General features: G+C 37.3%; 1 protein-coding gene and 2 pseudogenes across 1 annotated transcript; 1 reads left to right on the top strand and 2 right to left on the bottom strand.

Annotated features, from left to right (window-relative positions):
- Positions 1 to 7,633: 7,633 nt before the first annotated feature.
- On the bottom strand, positions 7,634 to 9,927 carry LOC131772127 (uncharacterized; annotated as a pseudogene).
- Positions 9,928 to 11,479: 1,552 nt separating this feature from the next.
- Positions 11,480 to 12,476, bottom strand: LOC136284081 (ryncolin-1-like; annotated as a pseudogene).
- A 5,114-nt stretch (positions 12,477 to 17,590) lies between these two features.
- On the top strand, positions 17,591 to 19,723 carry LOC136279422 (nephrocystin-3-like). The gene is made up of 4 exons (XM_066163148.1): positions 17,591 to 17,780; positions 17,876 to 18,397; positions 18,545 to 18,775; positions 18,921 to 19,723. Exons 1-4 carry the CDS (start codon positions 17,591 to 17,593, stop codon positions 19,721 to 19,723), a joined length of 1,746 nt encoding a protein of 581 aa, XP_066019245.1.
- The last annotated feature ends 303 nt before the right edge of the window (positions 19,724 to 20,026 follow it).

Here is a 20,026-nt window from a genome sequence, read left to right as displayed (position 1 = left end):
GTATTTTTGTTGTGCATTATCTATCTGACCAGGGGAAATTTAAAATTTTGCGATAATTTTCCGTGAAATGTTTGGGACACCCGATCCATTTCGAGAGCTATATTCTGTTTAGAACAAATGTGACCCTTTAGAGCACCATTACTACTATGACACTGGCCACATACCGGTATTTTATAACAGTTTTGTCTACAGATAGGTTTGTGGTTACCTTAAAGGTTCAGCTCATGAATTTCTGCGACAGCTTCATCGGTCTGTGTGGCACGCTGATATTTTATAGTCTATAGGGGTGGTGGTAGTTTATCTACTTTTCTATATATATGAACGTATAAATGTGTTACTCACAATACTGTTAACTCGGTGTTGTAAGTGAAGATTCGAGATGGTAGCTCTTCTATTTGGTTGCCACCCAAGTAACTATACGAAAAAATATACACTGTATCTAAGTTCTATTGTGCGTTACTTAAAATCAGGTTCTTGATTCTATTCTGGGTTTTTAAAACTAAGCAAATAAAAAAATAAGATTTAAGAGACCACAATATAATTTCATTATCCAAGTTAAATAATGCAGACTTATTGCTTATATATACACCTTTAGTTTTGTATCAAAAAGTGTCTCTTTTCGATGAGAAAGCAAAAGATATATGCAGTTGAAATTTGATTATTTTCTCTATACTAAAATTAAAATTTCTCTTCCATCTTTCGGCACGCAACTCCTATTAGAATAAGGAACCGGGAATTGGTAAATATACCAGCTGGGATATAGGATTTGAATCCTGCCATCATGAATTCTAAACTGGCCCCTTTGCTACGCATGGACTTGAGGGAAATTAAAATTTGAAACCAAGATTTAGTAAGTGCGCGAGCTGAGGTATTGGATTTGAATCCTAACATGTTTTGATAAAAGTCATTAATCAGTGTCGCGTCGTCATTGGTTTCTGTGCCACGCAGATATCATTGAAAGGCTATGGAGTGTCCTAAGGGAGTCAATATGAATTGGGCAAGGGGGCTGAGGTTTATGTATTTTTGTACGCGGGGGAAAAGAGCGAATCCAGGAACTAGGGGAAAGAGTTACCACCTGGTGTGGAAGGAGAGTAGTACGCCCAAACAAAATTAAAACGTTTTTTGAAGTCCTTTAATGCAGCTGAGGCTGCATGGAGCAGGAGCTTAGAGAACTATGATTCTTTGAGAATTTTTAAAGGATCATCCTTCCGAATGGCTGAGTTTCTCTATGCAAAAAGTGTAATTTGATTATTTTTTTATATTGCTTGCGTAAAGGGAAAAAACCCATGAAAGGTGTTCCTCTGATTTGTTTTGAAGCTTAAAGTGATTAGATATGACCAGGATCGGATTTCTGGTAAAAAATGAACCCTGATTTGAAGATAAAGTTCAATTTCTCCTTCTAAAAAAATTTAAATGTTCTAGCATTGGTTAAGAGAATGTAAAAAAGTTTATCAGATTGTGTTCTCTTGGATTGATATTATGAAATTCGACTAGGGGATGATTTGGGCTGAATACGTTAGATTAATGTAACGTAAAATACATCCCTCCAACCATATTTTTGAAAGCAATGGGATTTATAACTATAAGACGGGATTTTTATAAACAATTTCAAATCGGCATTTGATAAATTAAGTACTTGAGAAATGTACATGACTGAATTCAGCCAGATCTTTCTTTCATTAGTAATCATGATTCCTAGAGCGAGTAAAAGTTAATCGATATTTTGTCATTGAGCTTTTTTTCATATTTGAGAAGGTTGTGTACTAGCCGATGTGATGGCCACTTTGCACTTACAGCCACTGCAGTTTGACTAACTGAGAAAATGAATCATTTCGCAACTTCTTGATCTTGTTGGAATGTAGCGATCTGGAAGAGTTGAAACTTTATTTAGCAATCACACAAGAGAGTATCACTGCTGTATTGGTAAAGAGAGGGAAGAGGCAGGAGGGGTGGGCGAAGCTATACAACTATAGAGAGAAAATCTGGAAGGAAGGTCACCTCTTGTATTCTCCCTGCCTCATTTTATCTCACTAAGCGTCAGACATTTAGCAATACGTAAATCATCACGCGTTAATATCAACGTAAGCATATATATTGTCTACTTACAAGACGACCAACTCGGTGTTGTTTTCGAAGACTCCAGGAGGGAGCTCCTCTATCTGGTTGTCTTCCAAATCCCTGAATAGGGGATTAAAGTCGAACGTTTCAAGCCTTTTCTTGTTTTTGTGTATTCCTCCCCCCTCCCCTTCCCCCCCCCCTTTACCCACCCTGCCAAAAAAAAAGAAGAGCTGATATGCTTACAATTTATCTGTAGAACAGGGCATGCGACGTGGAACAGACTGTAAATGTTTTCCTTTGCATTCAATGCGGGTAACTGCGCGCATAATTCCATCTGCCGTGGTACACCGGCAGGGATCTGGGCACCCTAGAAAAAGAAGATATGCTGTTAAGATCGTATCGTTGATATAAGTTAGTGAATACCTGTCAATCTCTTTTGTCGGAATTGCTGCAAGAGTGCATTTGAGTCCTCAGAAAAAGCCTCAAGGTGTCTCATGAACACCCAATACTAAAGGGGGTTAGTTTCTAAAGAAACTGTGGTGCTGTGTCTGTCGCTCTGACGAAGGGCTAACGCTCGAATCGTCAGCTTTCAAACTCTTTACGGTGGCCAGTTTACGCTGTCAACTCAGTTCATAATACTGAATTACCCTGTAACAGTCGATAACAATCCAGTGTAAGGCAAGAGAATTTAGTGCTGGATCAACAAAACCATTATATCAGCTTCTTAGGTGTGAAGCCAGGTTAAAAAGCGTTAGGATTTGTTAATTTAACCAACAATGTATAGAAACTCTGTAATTTCCGATATATTTCCCTCCTAGTCTGACTGGGTTAAGAGTAACATTTTTGTAACTAAAACTCACTCTCGATGACAAGATGGATTCGTTTCTTGTCAAAACCATCCTGCATGTTCACCTCACAGCTGTAATTGTCATTGTTTTCTCCAGTAATGTTCAGCTGATATAGTACACTTGTACTGTTCTGTACCAGAATGCCGTTCTTTCTCCAAACAATGACTGGTGCCGGTGCACCTTGTGCTGGACACCAAAGAGATGAGGAATGATTGAAAAGAACGAACTGACTCTCAACCACCTTCTCAAGGTTGGGTTTGACTGGAAAAAAAAAAGAATTCTTAGCAATTACAAAAGCAGTTGAGTACAAGAAGCATTAGCTATGGCCATTTTCCTTTCATCAAGTGTAAAACTCTCAAAATATGCACTGTCTTTCAGTGGCTTATCAAAAATTCAGTTAGTCAATACTTGCCTGTTGTATTAGCTGTTTTGTTACTGTATGAACCGCTGAAATTGTTATGCAACCACTGGTGATTGAATTTATCTGATTTTCTCAACCACAAGTTCTGTCCACTGGATCGCACAGTACTAGAAATATTCCTCCCACAAAATACACCAAGAAGATTAGAAGACTCGTTATATCCATCGCGAACCTCAAGGTACATGTCATCAATGCATGGTGTTGGATATGAAGTCTTCAAGGTGAAATTCACTTCCACATAATGTCCTTTTGGAGCTTGCAAGAGCTGAGTTGAGTAAAACGATGGGACAACTCGTTGAAGGCGTACTTCCACTATTAGTGCAAATGCTTGTAAAACCAAGAGAAAATGAGAGTGCACTTCACCAAAGCTATTGAAACAGAGCATCTTGAATGGAAGCTTGTTTTCAGAGACGTTTAAGGAAACGCTAAACTTGAAATAACGTTTTTATGAAAAGCTATATACGTTAGACAACGCGGAGACTGGTTATATGAAAACTATGTGGAGGAGACATCACATTGGAAAGATATAACAATAGTACTGATGAGGAGCAAAAGAGGAACAATAGAGGAAACTGTATCATCAGTATCACACATTCCAAAGAATTAATGAAGCTTTAGACTTAACCCTTCCCGTGTATACATACATCTTGCTCTAATATAGACCTCATGTGGTCTATATTAGAATTCCAAATGGTTTTGTAGAAGTTTAAGGTCAATATTCCGAGATTATTACATCTTATAGCGATTGAAAAATTGGCCAAGAGTGGATAACGTTCGTAACTTAAGCGGATTACTCGCTGATGCTTTGAAACCTGACATGATCTGTAGATATTCAGAGATATCTAGACGGCACAGACGTCATTAACTTCCTTGTTTTGTATAGGTAATCACATGATTTCTAGTGCAATTTGGAATAAATAAGCACGAGTAAATTTTGTTATAGACTAACAAAATTGTACGAGCCCCTAGGGCTCGTGCAATTTTGTGGTCTTTGAAAAAATTAACAACTGCTTGTTTCTCCCAAATTGCACGAGAAATATCATGTGATTACGTGTTAATAACATACATGGAAAAATACGCGATGGCTTATCATAATTAAGCATAAGCAAAGCGCGTGCATCAAGAGCAAAAACGTTTTTTTCCAATCGTGCGTTCGGTCAAAAGAATCGCGTACGATCAAAACAATAATATGCAATGATATCTTCACATCTTTAAGGTGCAAAAAAAGTTCAAAGTCCCGCTAAACAAGGAATGTTCAGTCTGTGTCCGAATCAATTTCGATGAAATGGAATCGTCGTTTCCGAGGTTTAACCATGTTTCTTTTAATTTCAGCCTTGGATCGCTCGAGCAAAGTGTTAAGCTGAGTCGGCTCGTAATTCTCGATTTCCTCGGCAATTCCCTTCTCTAAACACCACTTTTTCCAAACCGACAACCAAAAAGCAGTGCTTCTTACAGTGTTTTCGTTGTTTGAACTGTTTTCAGTTGTAGTGGCGAAAGAAAACCTATTAAAAAAGCCGGCCATTGTTTCGCTCGTAAATTATAAAATTTTCAAATTTTGTTGCGACATCCAAGGCTCGCATTTGGTTGGTTACCTGTGAGTTTCTTGGATTATTGACCAATCAGAATGTCTGATTTGTTACTTTCTTTGCACTGGATTAACCCTCTTCTGCACTGAATTAACTCTCTTCTGCACTGAATTACCTGAAAACTGCACTTATCTCAACCAATCAGAACTGAGTAATTTTTCCATGTATATTATCAGAATTTTAAGCAATCAAATTTAATATGCCGATTTCAGCATCATGCATCGCGCAACGAACGAAAAAAAGAGTTGATAAAAAAGATATCGAATGTCGATTGAAATTAACCAGCGCACGATAAATTTACACCGCTATTAAAATATTTGTTACCGTTAGATATATAATTGATCTTTTCTTTTGGTTTTCGGTTTGCTTTCAAAATTTGTCGGCTGAACTTTTCTAATCAAGCGCCGTTTGGACAGGTTTTTTCCATAGGAAATGCAAATGTCATAATTACGCGAGAGCGCATTCAGTGCCGAACAACGAAAAGTAAAAGATTCTGAGCACCGTGGATAAGGTTCGTTTTTTCTGTTTTATTTTCTATTTTTTAAAAATATAATTGAAGAGATGATCATTTTGTAGTACAATGAAGTTGGAAATTGAACGAAGAACAGCAATAAAGTATTATGTTTTGTTGACCATATGCCCTGCATAAATTAAGTCACGAACATGGTCTGCAGCGAACGTAACCGATCGGACTCGAGAGAGAAGCGAAAATAAACTTCGGTGCTATGTTGTCTTATAATTTCGCAGGGAGCAGTAACTCTATTTTTGTACTGTCCTCTAGCAAGATTTCTCCACAGTGTGTCTCTCCCATGCGCGTGTCGCTTACCTTCGCCCGAGTTGATCTTATTCGAGGGAGAATATTTAAGGAAAACATAAGGTACTCTCATAAGAACCATACTTTAAGTCTAAAAGTAGCTATTTCCAATCTTTTGAAATAGGTTTAAATAAAATATTGAGTCGCTTAAAATGACACTCTATGAAACAAAGACAACAGTGCTTACAGAAAGCAATAACGAAACCCCAGAAAGTCCTTCTGGACACCATCGTCCTGTTTTCAGCTGATGGGCTGAGGGGAAGTTTGAAGATTGAGTTGAGTTTAAATAATATACTCAAATAAAGTAAAATGATCGAGAATGCATTTAATTTATCCGAGAAAATCCCCGTGTATGTTCTCGGAATCTCATTACATACCTCAGATTCCAAGGCTGTTCAGAAAACGACAAGATCCATTTGTATTACAATTATCATGACAAATACTATTTTTTTAGAAACTGCTATGTTTGACTGACACTTTCATTGAAACTTCTCTGAGCTACATTCTACACATTTGACAATAAGAACAATTTGAATTATCATAATATTATGAAATTACCCTTATGCTAGAAAAGAAGGGTTGTAAATAAGTTATTTTTATGTTTACTTCTCTCCTACCTTTGCAATCACATTTTCCTCAATGACGTAATTCTTAAGAAGATTTTTTTCTTCAGTTTTTCTTTCTTTTATTTCCGCTTCTGAGTAGGAGCCAGAAACAACGTGTCGCTGTAAACAGTTCATATATATGTTCGGATATAAAAACATGAAAATGTTTTTATTGTTATAATCGCAACGGAGAATGTCTAAATAAATATTAACAAGTAATATGGAAATATCAGGAATCAGTGAAAAACTTTCTATTCTTAATTCCCTTTTTAAGGCTGCGCAGTATTTGATGTCAGACCTGAGTAACTATGAATTTTTCATCGGCTCTTGAAGAACGCTTATGTAGTTATTCATAATTGTGATGTTTACATATTGAGGTTGCAAAAATACCAAATTTTTCCTTTAGAGTCGAAAGATCTCCCCTTCACTGGGTTTTTTTTTCTGTCAAATTTCACTGACGTCTAATCTTATCTTTTCTTGTATCGACCTTCTTAGCAACAAAAGAGGTAAATACCTGAAATATATTTGCGCTGTTCCCTCACTTCGATTCAGATCGAATGCCTCAAAACAGGGATGAAGTCATATAAAGAAAGCCGGCTGCATACAGCTTTTTCAGATTATAATCCTAAAATGAAAATTCTTATGAAAGAGTTTTCTATTAATTTCAAGTCACTCCTTTTTCACTTTTTTATGAAAATATTAACGCCTGACTGGCTGTTAGGAAAGCTATCTTTCAGATCATGTATTAAGGAAATCTATATTAATCAAGAAGTAAATAAACGCTATGTTCCTTCATTTCTCATGTTACGGAAAGAACTTGAATGCTTTATAAAAGCAATCGGGAACTTTTGCATAACTTTTTCAAATTACTTTCCTTTTTATTTTTTGTTTTTTTTCACTGAAGTTCTAAGTGAAGTCACAAAACTTTACTGCTGTTCAAGTTGAACGTATTTTTTGCCTACTAACTCTAGCTTTACTAACACAGAGCTGAGGAGATGATTATAATTTCTCATGTGATATTGTTAGGCATTTATTAGTTTTTCCGGATCTGTTTGACCGCCAAAGGGATATCCTTTTCACTGGTTCTCTTTTATTCTATGTGAACAGTTTAATTCTTTTTTTTTGCATGCTTGTTTTTATTGTTTAGGTTAATTTGAGACATCGCAAGGATACACTTGCTTTATCTGCAAATATATCAGTGTACCAATCAAACACAGTTTTCAACAGCCAAGGTGGTAATGATCCCTCTTGTTATTTTTATTTTTATCCAATAGTGAGAGTAAAATCCTAATAAAAAAATCTCAGTTTTCAACTTCAGTTTGCCTGTATCGTACCATCACCCAGATGCGAATGTTTAAATAACAGTAACCCGCGACCCGTAACCCGTCGGAAGCGACGTAGCTGTTTGGGCTGTTAGCACTATTCCACATTTTAAGCCACTTGTCCGTGTCAAAATGGAATTCAGATATCCCTCCGTTTGAATTGAAGTGGAAATTTGATAATGTGACAAACCAGAAGGGGGATTCCTCTCCTTGCGATCTACCGTGTGTACTTGTAAAAACATTGGACTGCATTACGTCGCATTATATTGTATGTTGTTCCCATCAAGAACTTGTCAAAGTCTGTTTTGTCCTTATTTGGAGCACCTGCCTTCCTGTTTTTATTAACCCGAATGGTATTGACGTCACTTAACCGGAACATAACTTCTTCCCAGTCCCCCATGTCAGGGTGAATGTGACTTGCTGCATCTGCGTCTGTTGTTTTTGCTGCTATTCCCGGAACGCTACTTTGACGAAGACACTTTCGTAGAAAATAGTGTCCAGCCTCCACTATCAATCTGCATGTCGAAAAGAGCCTGAAAAGAGTCATCTGTTGAACCACCGTTTGGATCGATCCAGTAAAGTCAGCCACCACGTCTTTTATATTACCTGAATGCATGAAGAGCGATGTAACCGCTTCCGCTTAAGCTAAATGTTACCATTTCCAAGAGAAGCCGCGAAATATTTCCTGGCTAGGTTGTCGCCTCCGTGACTAATTCTTTTTAGAGAGAAAATTATATTTAGCGTTTCAGTTCAGGATGAGACCCCGTGTGATCAAGATCGTTTTTGAATAAAAGACAAGTTAGACCCTAATCCTCGGTAAAGTAATCAGGACCCGCGAACGCTGTTGACCGCTTCTATATAGCAACGCTCAAAGGAATAGGAAAAGGAATGAAGAAAGAAAAGATCCTCTATTTGTTTTGTGTTTATAGCATGCGCGTGTATTATCTCTGGAATCGAGATTCCAATTCTAGCTTGAAAAGAAACATATACAAGCCACCTGATATTACATTAAAATTTGACCGAAATAAAATGATGTCGCTATGAAGGGAAAAGCTAGCGCTTCTATTTTTTCTTTTCAAGGTCACATTATCATTTTACGATTATTATCATTTTTTATCAAGTTATTTATTCACTTTATCTCAAACTCACCTGATTTTAAAATATGGATACTGTGTCCTCAGAAGCGACCAAACCAATCACCACTGATAGCCAAACTTTACCATTACACCATTCCAAGGCCTCTCGAGAAGCATTGTGAGCAGTGCCAGCGACACTCGTTGTACGTTTTCCAACGATTTTGCCTTCTTCGTCTTAAAAGAAAAAAAATTGTGATGAAAACAGGTTCATAAAAAGGAATTTATGCAGACAACATTTGCTTTGGTGAAAATGTTGCTTGACTTTGACAATACCCTGAAATACTTATTCATTTAATTGAAATTATAGGGGAAAAATACAACCGCCATATATCTTAATTTCAAGTACAATATCTATGCTATATGCAGGAACTTAAATTCTCATTCAAAACTATACATCGACTGATGTACGAATAGGATAACGCCGGAATTTTTATATCAGGATATATGTCATAAAGGGAGCATGGTTTACTTTCCTGATTACTAACTTTTCATTGCAAAAATGATGTCCTTAAAGTGGTTTTAAATTTTTCTTTCTTGTGGCCTACCTGTTTTAAATTTGTTATAGTTGTTGTTTATTAGCGCTCTTCCGGGCTTTTTTCCTTATGGCAAACATCAGCAACTTTCTCTCCAGATTGTCGCAGAATCCTTAGAGAGTCCTTTAGATTCTTATTAACTTTACCGACATAATTTATGTTAGGTAGAGTAAGGTTGATCTATTACAGTTAGAAAACATTTTAAGAGATCCAGCTACAATTTTAGATAATATGATTTAAACTTTGAGCCACAAGTAACTTTTGATGCACTAAGACAGATTTAGCTTACCATCATTCCTCTGTGAATGAGATTTTTATCATCTGTTAAGTTAGCAAATCCAGCAAATCGATCAGAGTCGCATAGTTTGCATTTGAATATCTCTTGGTAGCCATTAACGGTTCCAAAGTTGTAAGATTGACATCGCTCTCCATCCACACACTCAAACTGAGAGGAACTTTCCGAATCCATTTTTTTTTTATCATTCTTCTATTCAGTTTTTGCCCTGTTACCTTTTAAGTGAGGTTGACAGCTTTGAGGTCTGCTTCTGAAATACGGCTTATGCCGTACACACACACAAAAAAGAAATATTATGCTAAGATGCATGTTTTTCTTCACCTTCAGAAAGTTTATGACGAGGAAAAGTGATTGAATGTTTAATTTTTTTTTGCCAAACTAGGCTAACAGGTATAAGGAAAGCGCCAGAATGAAAATAGAGTACGCCCTTGAATTATCACGCGACCGTTCTTAAAACCATCAATGAGTAGGTGTAATGTCACCATTGTTTGGGTGTTTTCTTGGCTTTCGATCAAACAATTATCGGGGGCGAACAAACTGTTTTACCCGCCAATCAGAAAGATTTAGACGGAAAGCTAATAAACTTTTCTCAGAAGCAAGCAAACAGAACAGTTTGGGTCATAAAATTAAGACGAAACTGTCCGTAGACACGTCCAATCCAACGATTTGTTCAGATATTACAGCCCTCCGCTAGTCGTGCTTAATGACAATGAACCTTAGAGCAGCAAAATGCTGGAACGTGCTCGGACGAAAAATGAGACAAAACAACTGCTAGAAATTGGCAACAAAACAAGCTAGATCGATATAATTCTATCAAATAACAGCAAGGGTTTGATGGGAAAAGTATAAGGGAATTGTTATTAACCTAGAAGCTTTATTATAACTGTTACAAACTTATTAATCACATGGAAGATATATCTATCTCTTGATAGGTGAAGATTTTCACTAGATATGTCTGACATTTCTTTGTCTATATTGGACTGGAGTGATGCAAACGACTTGCTCTGCAACAACAGTAACTGCAAGGAATTGATCCCTATTCCTACATAAGAAATCGAGGTAAATCAAGTACCAGCACCTTTCTTCATATAATATAATATCAAGCAGTATGGCAGCCTCCGTTTATAGGGAGTTACCATAAAAATTAATTGCAAGTTTAGTTTACATATCAAGGTGAAGTTCTATGAGGCCAAAATATTTTGATTATAGTCAAAAGCCTGTGCAAAGAAGAGTCCCTTAAAAGTAAATAGGTAATCTTTTCGTGCGATTGTGCTTTCAAAAATGTTTCTTGGCCTTTCAGTTGATGCAACTAGTATTTGTGACCTTATCAAACCTTGCAAAGTTTATAAAAACGATTTTGTCATAAAAACTACATATCAGTTGGTTATGTTATTCACGAACCTTAAGATTAATCTTAGTTGATTAAAACATGAGGATTATTTACTTAATTTTTTCTATCGCAGTTGTGAAAGAATCATCTGTGCGCTTTATTTAAAAAGAAATATTAATAAGAATAATAATAAAGATAATAAAAAGATACGTTCACCTCAGAAGCAGATCCTGTTTAGGACCAAAGCTGTTTTAATAAATTCACTTTTAATTATGATTTCGTCATTAATATGAAGTCTTCGTTTTCTCATATTTTTTCTAATTTTCAGACCTTCTATTTATTTGCAATGGAACATCTTGATGTGCATTTTTATTATAATGAATTTTTTAGAATTATTATAATTGTTATAATTTTTATAATTATTACAATTACAATAGTAATTCTTATTATCATTATCATTGTTGTTGTTATTACACTGTATTTTCATTATAGTCTGCTGAAGGCTTAAACACGCAGCTTCTAAGATACAAATCATGCTGGTCGAAGTTTGATCTCGATGTGCTTTAACGAATAATCTTGTCCCCGAAATGGTTCCCATGTAATTCCTTGTGCGTTGCCTCCACCTTGGTACAAACCATTTGGATTTGCGTTATGGCAGTAGTTGTACCACCAGGCCCCTTTATAGTGCAAGGCACAATTCTTACTGTTATCGACGTCGTTGTCTCTGTCCTTGGTTGTAAACTTCATATTTCTGATATGAAAAAAGAATTTTTTAAGAAACTAAGGAAGAGCTGAACAACAATGCTACTGATAACATTGTATGGTCAACAATAAGGCTGCATTGTCAGCAAGTGTAGAAAAAGAATATTCCCCCATTAGGCAAGTGAAAGACAAATGGTAACGTTAGGAATCAACAAAATACATTTTATGGTTAATAATTTTGCGTAGAGGAATGTACTAGCACCAATTCAAAAGGAGCTATAATTGTCAGCAATATGCGTCAGATATAAGTTGGATCTTTTGATCAGCAATGTTGCCTGTACCAGTACATTCTCAGAAAGAGATGTTTAACTTGAATAAGTATAGAGATCTTCATCTTCAGCGGGTAATGAATACTTTTCTCGGTTCTTGCGCAGAGCTCTCAGGGTTAGCTTTATATTACTATTCGCTAAGCATTATACGAAAAACTGAAATGCCTGAAACAAACCTGATAGGCCTACTGTGAGATAGTAATGCATCGCCTGCGGTGCCTCGGTATGTATCGATCGTAACCCGGTAATCATTGCTTTCTTCGGCCACAAAGAAGGTCGTGTACTCGGCAAATCTTCGGTCGCCTTCGTAATCCTCCATATCAATTCGAAACACCATGTTGGCAGATGTAGTGAGACGGTGAAGGTAGTCATTCCCAAGCCAAAACTCATACCAGATTTCCAAAGCCTTTTTTGTAAGATTCCCAGTCGACATAAAAGTCTACAGAGCCATCCATGCGCCTTTGAAAGGTGGTCCATCCTCCACCATTAGTTGTCATGTCACACAGTACTTGGAAGGGTTGTTCTTCATCAGGGTAAATCAAATACACTCCGTCGGAAGTGGAGCCATTTTGATAATGGTCAAGACAGTTCCTAGGACAATCTTTAGAATAGAAACCCAAAGGTGTAATCCTTTGAGAGTATAAAGTTACCGACTTCTATAACCCACCTTTCCATTTTCTGCGCAATTAAACTAGCTACTTTATAGTTAGTCATGTGTTGTAAACTCACCGGACAGTTATCACACAATAACCCCCGTCTACGTCTGCATTTGTCCCCCAATTATTTCCATCGGAAAGAAACAAAGCCAGCGGAAAAAATTATGTCAAGAATTTCACTTTTTCATCTTTATCACTTTACATGGAAGAAAAATAACTCGTTTTGTTGAGTCCAGTAATAGTGACACTAAAAAGCTGATCTGAACTTCTGTTCCAAAAGTACAAAAAGCGTTTTTGTATGAATCCCAGTCGACATAAAAGTCTACAGAGCCATCCATGCGCCTTTGAAAGGTGGTCCATCCTCCAACATCAGTTTTCATGTCACACAGCACTTGAAATGGTTCTTCTTCATCGGGGTAAACCCAGTACACACCGTCAGTTGAGGAATCATCTTGATAATAGTGTTTTTGGGGCAATCTATGAATTAAACATCTGAGGATATAACTCACTGAGAGTATCAACGTTATTGTCTGTAATGAAAATAAAAATTAATGGCGTCATAACCTTTAGGCCTGCACGCTCAAAAGTAGGAAAACATATAACGTTATATGACTCGCCTGACACCCCGTGCGCAATCACAAAGAAAGCTTCTAACTGTGGACTTGTACTCGGTGGAAATAAAGAAGTGAGAAAGTAAGACCCGTTTTTCGATGAATTCTGATTTTCTTGTTCTGACTCGAAAAAATAAAGAGGACAGTTTTTAAAGTAGGATCTTTCTTGTGGTTGTACCGCGTGCACTCGTCTTTCGGGTCCTATTTAAGCTGAAACAAAAATTTTCCAAACTTTCGAGAAGTAGTGGTCATGTGTTAAAGTGCTTATTGAGTGACAGGGCCATACTGGAATATATTCGGCTCGTGGCGAAGACTCAAGGAGCTCGTGGCACTTAGTCTTTATATTATGACCCCGAGTTAAATATTTTCACTCTCCAGCCCTCCCACTCCATTAAATTCAATTCAACGCCTCATAGCTCTCTAATACTAACACCAACCAGTATTATAACCTGTATTCCTTTAAACAGTGCTCCATCTTCTTTGGTAAAATTAACTCGAAGGCGATTATACGATGAGCGAGGTATCATGGAATTAGAAATTAGAAACTTCTATGATAATATCGCTGAGGATATGGCTCCTTGACAATATCAAATTATCATTTGTAATAAAGTGGCTTCAAAGCTTCTAGCAATTCTTCAAAATATGAATATATTACCCAGATTGTATACCATTCCGACGACTTAAGTAATTCGCATATGCACACCATTGCTGTCCCATATTCGAAGTCAGATAACAATAAGCCGTTATTGGATTAGGTTGAGCACGGTATTATGAATTATCAATGCCGTGATCGAAGGCTGAGGCAGATAACACAGACTCTAGGTTGGATAACTCATGATATCACGAAAAAAACCGAATTAAATAATTGTTTTATTGTACACATTTTGTTCAATCTGTTAAAGAGGACACTAATCTCAAAGTCTTCAAAAGTTTGAGTATCGAGATACGAAGGACCACCGGGTCTCCAGTTACCTCCTACACACTTAGAGAACTGAGTGTTTGATTTGTAGTCAACAAGACAACTTTCATTCTCTTTGCACGGATAATCCTCCATGCAGGGGCTCTAAAATTATGGAAAAAATAGAAATAAACGAATATCCTTTCGAAAGTGATTTGGTCTTAAATGCTTTAACTTCTAAAAAACTATTTACCAAATGAATATTTGAGCACCTGACAACTGGGTGAGAAGTGTACTCTCCGTTTAAGAAAAAAGGCTGCAATCTATTTTAAAATCAAATCTTGATTAATGAGCCCTACGATGGTTGACATTGAGTCAAATAAAACATGCATTTCTATAGGCTCCCCGCCCGAGAGTCCCATATCATTAAAATCGAGTTGTGTCATAACCTTTATTCCTTTATATAATGCTCCATCTTCTGTTGAAAAATTTACATGACCAGAAAATAGGTCAGAATCGCTTAGCTGGCATCTCTTTGTCTCCTTTTTTGCTATGGATGGGAAGGAATTTGTAACAAACATCGGTTTTCAGAGATTTATTAAAACTGACAAGATATATTCAACTGAATGATTTCAGAAGCCACCACAAAGTCTCCCATTGAGTTTTTATCTTTATGGCCTATGCAAAACTAATTATAATACATGGTTGCTTTTACATATGGAATTTCTCTTCAGTGTGCGCGCCCATGTATTATTCTCTATGTATTATATATTGAAACACTGGATAGCGTTGAGGGCACGCTCTGATTGGCTACTCAAATTCCGATTATCCTTTGCTAAACACTTTTGAAATCATATTTTTGTGCTATATTATCTCTCTGTTTTAGTATATACTGATACTATTACATCTCAGTATTGGTGGGGAGCAGTGGATATTTACCTCGCCGTCGTGCGCCGATGTAAATATCTCTCATTAGCTACCTATACTTCCGTGAATAGTTGTTAAGTAAATGATGAGGCTTTCCGTAAAATCGCCCTCTGTTCTGATCGGCTGCCGTGATTATTTCACAAGAAATTGAACTAGCATGATTGAAGTAGTTCGATAAGTAAAATACTTTATTTGAAGACCTTGATAGAAGGGGTTTTTTGTAGGTTCACCGGGAAAAGAGAAGAAAATTATACAATCGATGATAAAGAGGTATGGAATGAAAATAAACAAAGAGGAAATGAAATCGGCATTGCTTCTTTGCATGCAGGCCATAAATTGTTTATGCGAGAAGTTGTTTCACTTTTTCTTTCTTTTTTTTGAAGGTATTACTCGAAACAAATCTTATCATAATGTGCATCTTCCCCAATTTAACTTTGCCAATCAGTGTTATGGGGAATTGTTTCATGGAGCCAGATCCCGCTATTAATGTCTTTGAAAGGAGCGAATGTCGGAAAATTAAAATTAATTTTGCACAAAAGGTTCTTATTACGGTCATCTTTTCATACAGTCTCCATTGTTTAAGAAGTTGTTATCACTGCGATTTTTACCAATTTCCATCCTTAATAATTTCTTTTTGTATAGGAAACGATTTACGCTACCGATTAATTCAATAGGTGACGGCTTGACCAAACACCATGTGCCTCTTTTTACTGTTTAAGTGTCAGGACACTATGGCAACAGGAGGCACTTAAAAGAACTTATCAGTTGTCGCTCAGTTGAACTTAACACTAGTTAAATTATTTCGCGTGAAGGTACACGCACCATGTCGGTTCATATTTTCAGTCTGATAGTGGTAGCAATAGAAAGAACTGGATGTGTAGAAAAAAACAATGTCAAAGTTAGCCCGGTATTCCTAGTCAGTGAAAGAAAAAACTAGGCCGCCCGACAACAAAAAAATTACAGCTCTGCGTTAACCATGGATATGTATGAGCAACACATATTTTTCCTGTCCAGAATAGTCATTAAAGCGTATATTTGAAACCGTTTTTGAAACTCTTGACGTTTTTTTAATTTTTGCCGTTTCTTTGTTTTTGCAAAATAATCTTATGTGAGGACGCAATCATTTTCAACCAGATTAGTTCTTTCTTTTACAAGTAACACATTCATCTTAAAATATTTTGTTTTTGTTTTTGTTCTTTGTGAGTATGCTTATTTTCCACGGAATCCTCAATTTCGGTTTGAATAGTATTCGCCTCGAGGTTTTAATCTGAAACATATCTGATATGAGTTTTTAGGTATTATTTTAGCGTTAATAAACTTTTTCCTTACCGCTAAACTGTAGTGATGATAAGAGTTGTTCCAGTTAAGTTTGTTGGGATATCGAAATCTGTCCGCTTTCAGCAGCGCACAGGAGTGTCCTGTTAGATCCGCTTCAACTGCAAAGTTGACAGAGATGCAAAGTTCGTGTCGGATGCAGTGAAGGCCACAGGCCATTGAATCGTAGACTTTGTAAGATGCCAGTTGATCAATGTTTAGCATTGTATTCAAATGCTCGACAAAATAAACATTATTCTTTTCATCAGATCTGCGATATTGTTCACTAGTAGTAATAGTAAAAGCTGTTAGAATTTTGAAGAACTGGAGCAAAACACGAAACTTTGACATTTTGGATTATTGTTCGACCCAAGCCGGATAGAAATGATCAACGCCAAAACAAGGCCCCCTTTAAAACAGCAATATTTAGTTATAAACTGCTAATAACATGACAACTAAGAAAAAAAAAAGGTGATTGACTTGAATCAGTAGATACAAAATTAGCTCAGTATTCTATTGATGTCAGTAACTGATTGGTGCGCCCTCCTCTGCTAATGAACATTATTCACTCATCAGCGGGTGAATAATGCGAAGAACACAATGACAAATCATCAGAGAAACTTGCGTTTCGACTCGTTAATGAAGCTGTTCCGAAAAACAGAAGGAATGGCCAGGGTAAGCCTATAGCATTTTACGTAAAGGCGAGAAAAGCCATCAAATATAGTTGCACTCAAACTTAATACCTGAACGTTGTAATCTTCAATGCAGTGTGATAAAAACGTTTTGAAGCCTAAATGTGCTATACGAAACAAATTTCGAGTAGACAAGTTGAACTAGGTCGACAACTGTTTCAAAGGGCTGATAGATAACACGCCTGGACAAAACATGTTAGAATCTTTGTCAAAATCTAGTGGTCTGAAAAGCAGTTTCGAAACAAGTCCTAAATGAGTGTTTGAGGGTTGCCTTACGAGAAAATTCTATATATGTCATGCCCTAACTTCTGCGCATATACTGTTCGTTTTTTTATCAACCATAACACAGCGGCAAAATTAGTACGCAAGCTCCGTGTTACTGGTCGATAAATTGGAGTTATTGACCAAGCTTGTTTTGTTAAGATGGCTGGATACTAGCTGAGTTCTTAGTAACCGGAGACTAAAATCCAGCCATCTCTGTTTTCTATGCAAGAATTATCTCAAGTCAGCAAAATGGGTGTTATTCCCTTGGAAGATTACCTGAATGACCTTCTGATCCTAGGAAATATGTGCCTCAACCATTGTGAAGACGAAGCTGCAATGATCTACTTCGAAGTGGCCTTGAAAATTATACACGCAGGTGATACAAACGACGTTCTCAGAAAAGCAAAACTCTATCTCCTTGTGGGAACCACACACAAATGTAAGGGTAACTTCGAGCAAGCAAGAAGAACTATCATGCCCATGCACTGGACATTCATCTGAAACAACTTGGACCTGAGCATGTATATGTCGCAGCTTCTTTCAATAACCTGGATACTGTATACAGTGACCTAGGTGATTTCCAGAAAGCAAAAGAAAACCATGCACGTGCACTAGACATTTACCTGAAACAGCTCGGACCTGAACATGAAGATGTGGCAGCCTCTTACAATAACCTGGGTATTGTATATAGTGATCTAGGTGATTTCCAGAAAGCAAAGAACTACCATGCACGTGCACTGGACATTCGTCTTAAACAGCTTGGACCTGAGCAAACTCATGTCGCAGCTTCTTACAATAACTTGGGTACTATATACAATAATCTCCGTGATTTCCGCCGAGCAAAGGACTACCATGTACGTGCACTGGAAATTCGTCTAAAACAGCTCGGACCTGAGCATGTAGATGTCGCAGATTCTTACAGTAACCTGGGTACTGTATACAGTCATCTAAGTAATTTCCAGCAAGCAAAGGACAACCATGCACGTGCACTAGACATTTATCTGAAACAGCTCGGACCTGTGTATGTAGATGTCGCAGCCTCGTGCAATAACCTGGGTACTGTATATAGCGATCTATGTGATTTCCAAAAAGCAAAGGACTACCATGCACGTGCACTGGACATTCGTCTGAGACATATCGGACCCTAGCATATAGATGTCTCAACTTCTTACAATAACCTGGGTAATGTATACTGTGGTTTAGGTGATTTCCGCCAAGCAAAGGACTGCCTTGCACGTACACTAGACATTCGTCTGAAACAGCTCCGACCTAAGCATGTAGCTGTCGCAACTTCATACAATAACCTGGGTAATGTATACAGAAATCTAGGTGATTTCCAGCGAGCAAAGGACTACTATGTACGTGGATTGGACATTAATCTGAAAGAGCTCGGACCTAAGAATGTAGATTTTGCAACTTCTTGCAAAAGCCTGGGTACTATACAGTGATCTAGGTGATTTCCACCAAGCAAAGTACTACTATGCACGTGCACTGGACATCCGTCTGAAACATTTCGGACCTTAGCATATAGATGTAGCAAATTCTTACAATAGCCTGGGTAATGTATACGGTGATCTAGGTGATTTCCACCAAGCAAAGGTCTACCTTGCGCGTGCACTGAACATTCTTCTGAAACAGCTCGGACCTGAGTATGTAGTTGTCGCAGATTCCTTCAATAACCTGGGTACTGTATACAGTGATCTAGGTTATTTTCAGCAAGCAAAGGACAACTATGTACGTGCACTGGACATTCGTCTGGAACAGCTCGGACCTGAGCTTGTAGATGTGGCAGCTTCTTACAATAACCTGGGTACTGTATTCAGTGATCTTGGTGATTTTCAGAAAGCAAAGGATTACCACGCACGTGCACTGGACATTCGTGTGAAACAGCTCGGACCTAAGCATATAGATGTCGCAGCTTCTTACAATAAGCTGGTTACTGTATACAGAAATCTAAGTGATCTTCAGAAAGCAAAGCACAACCACGTACGTGCACTGGACATTCGACAAAGTACTACCATACAGAAAGCAAAGGATTACCATACACGTGCACTAGACATTCGTCTGAAACAGCTCGGACCTGAGCATGTAGATGTCGCAGATTCTTTCAATAACCTGGGCACTCTATACAGAAATGTAAGTGATTTCCAGCAAGCAATGGACTACCATGTACTTCCATTGGACGTTTGCCTAAAACAGCTCCGACGTAATCATCTTAAAGTTGGAGAAACTTATAAAAATATTGGTGACGCACACAATGATCAGGGTCACGATGAGGAGGCGAAAAGGAACTATGATCATGCTTTGGCGATTTGTCTTCGAAACCTTGGCTCTGGACACGTTAAAGTTAGAATTATTCAGAATAAGCTGGCTCAATTATAGCAAAATACTCGGACGGCCTTTGTATATGCAGACACGCATCTTTGCTCTGTAACCTATGATGAAAATGTTGGATTACAGATGTCAAGCTCAGGCATCTCATCACTAAATAATCTTGATGCATGCATACTTTGTTTCGTGCGAACTTCAAGACTAATTAATGACAAATTTCGCTATCGATACGATAAGGGTTGATCAATACCTAACCAACACTTTTTGTTAAATCACACCTACTTTAAGGATTTCTTCTCTTATTTTAAACATTTAGACATCTTTAAATTCTGAAGAGAAAGCTATGAGGTTCTT

Source organism: Pocillopora verrucosa, chromosome 1 (genome assembly GCF_036669915.1).
Source record: "Pocillopora verrucosa isolate sample1 chromosome 1, ASM3666991v2, whole genome shotgun sequence".
NCBI classification, from domain to species: Eukaryota; Metazoa; Cnidaria; class Anthozoa; order Scleractinia; family Pocilloporidae; genus Pocillopora; species Pocillopora verrucosa.
This window is presented reverse-complemented; position numbering and strand designations above follow the sequence as displayed.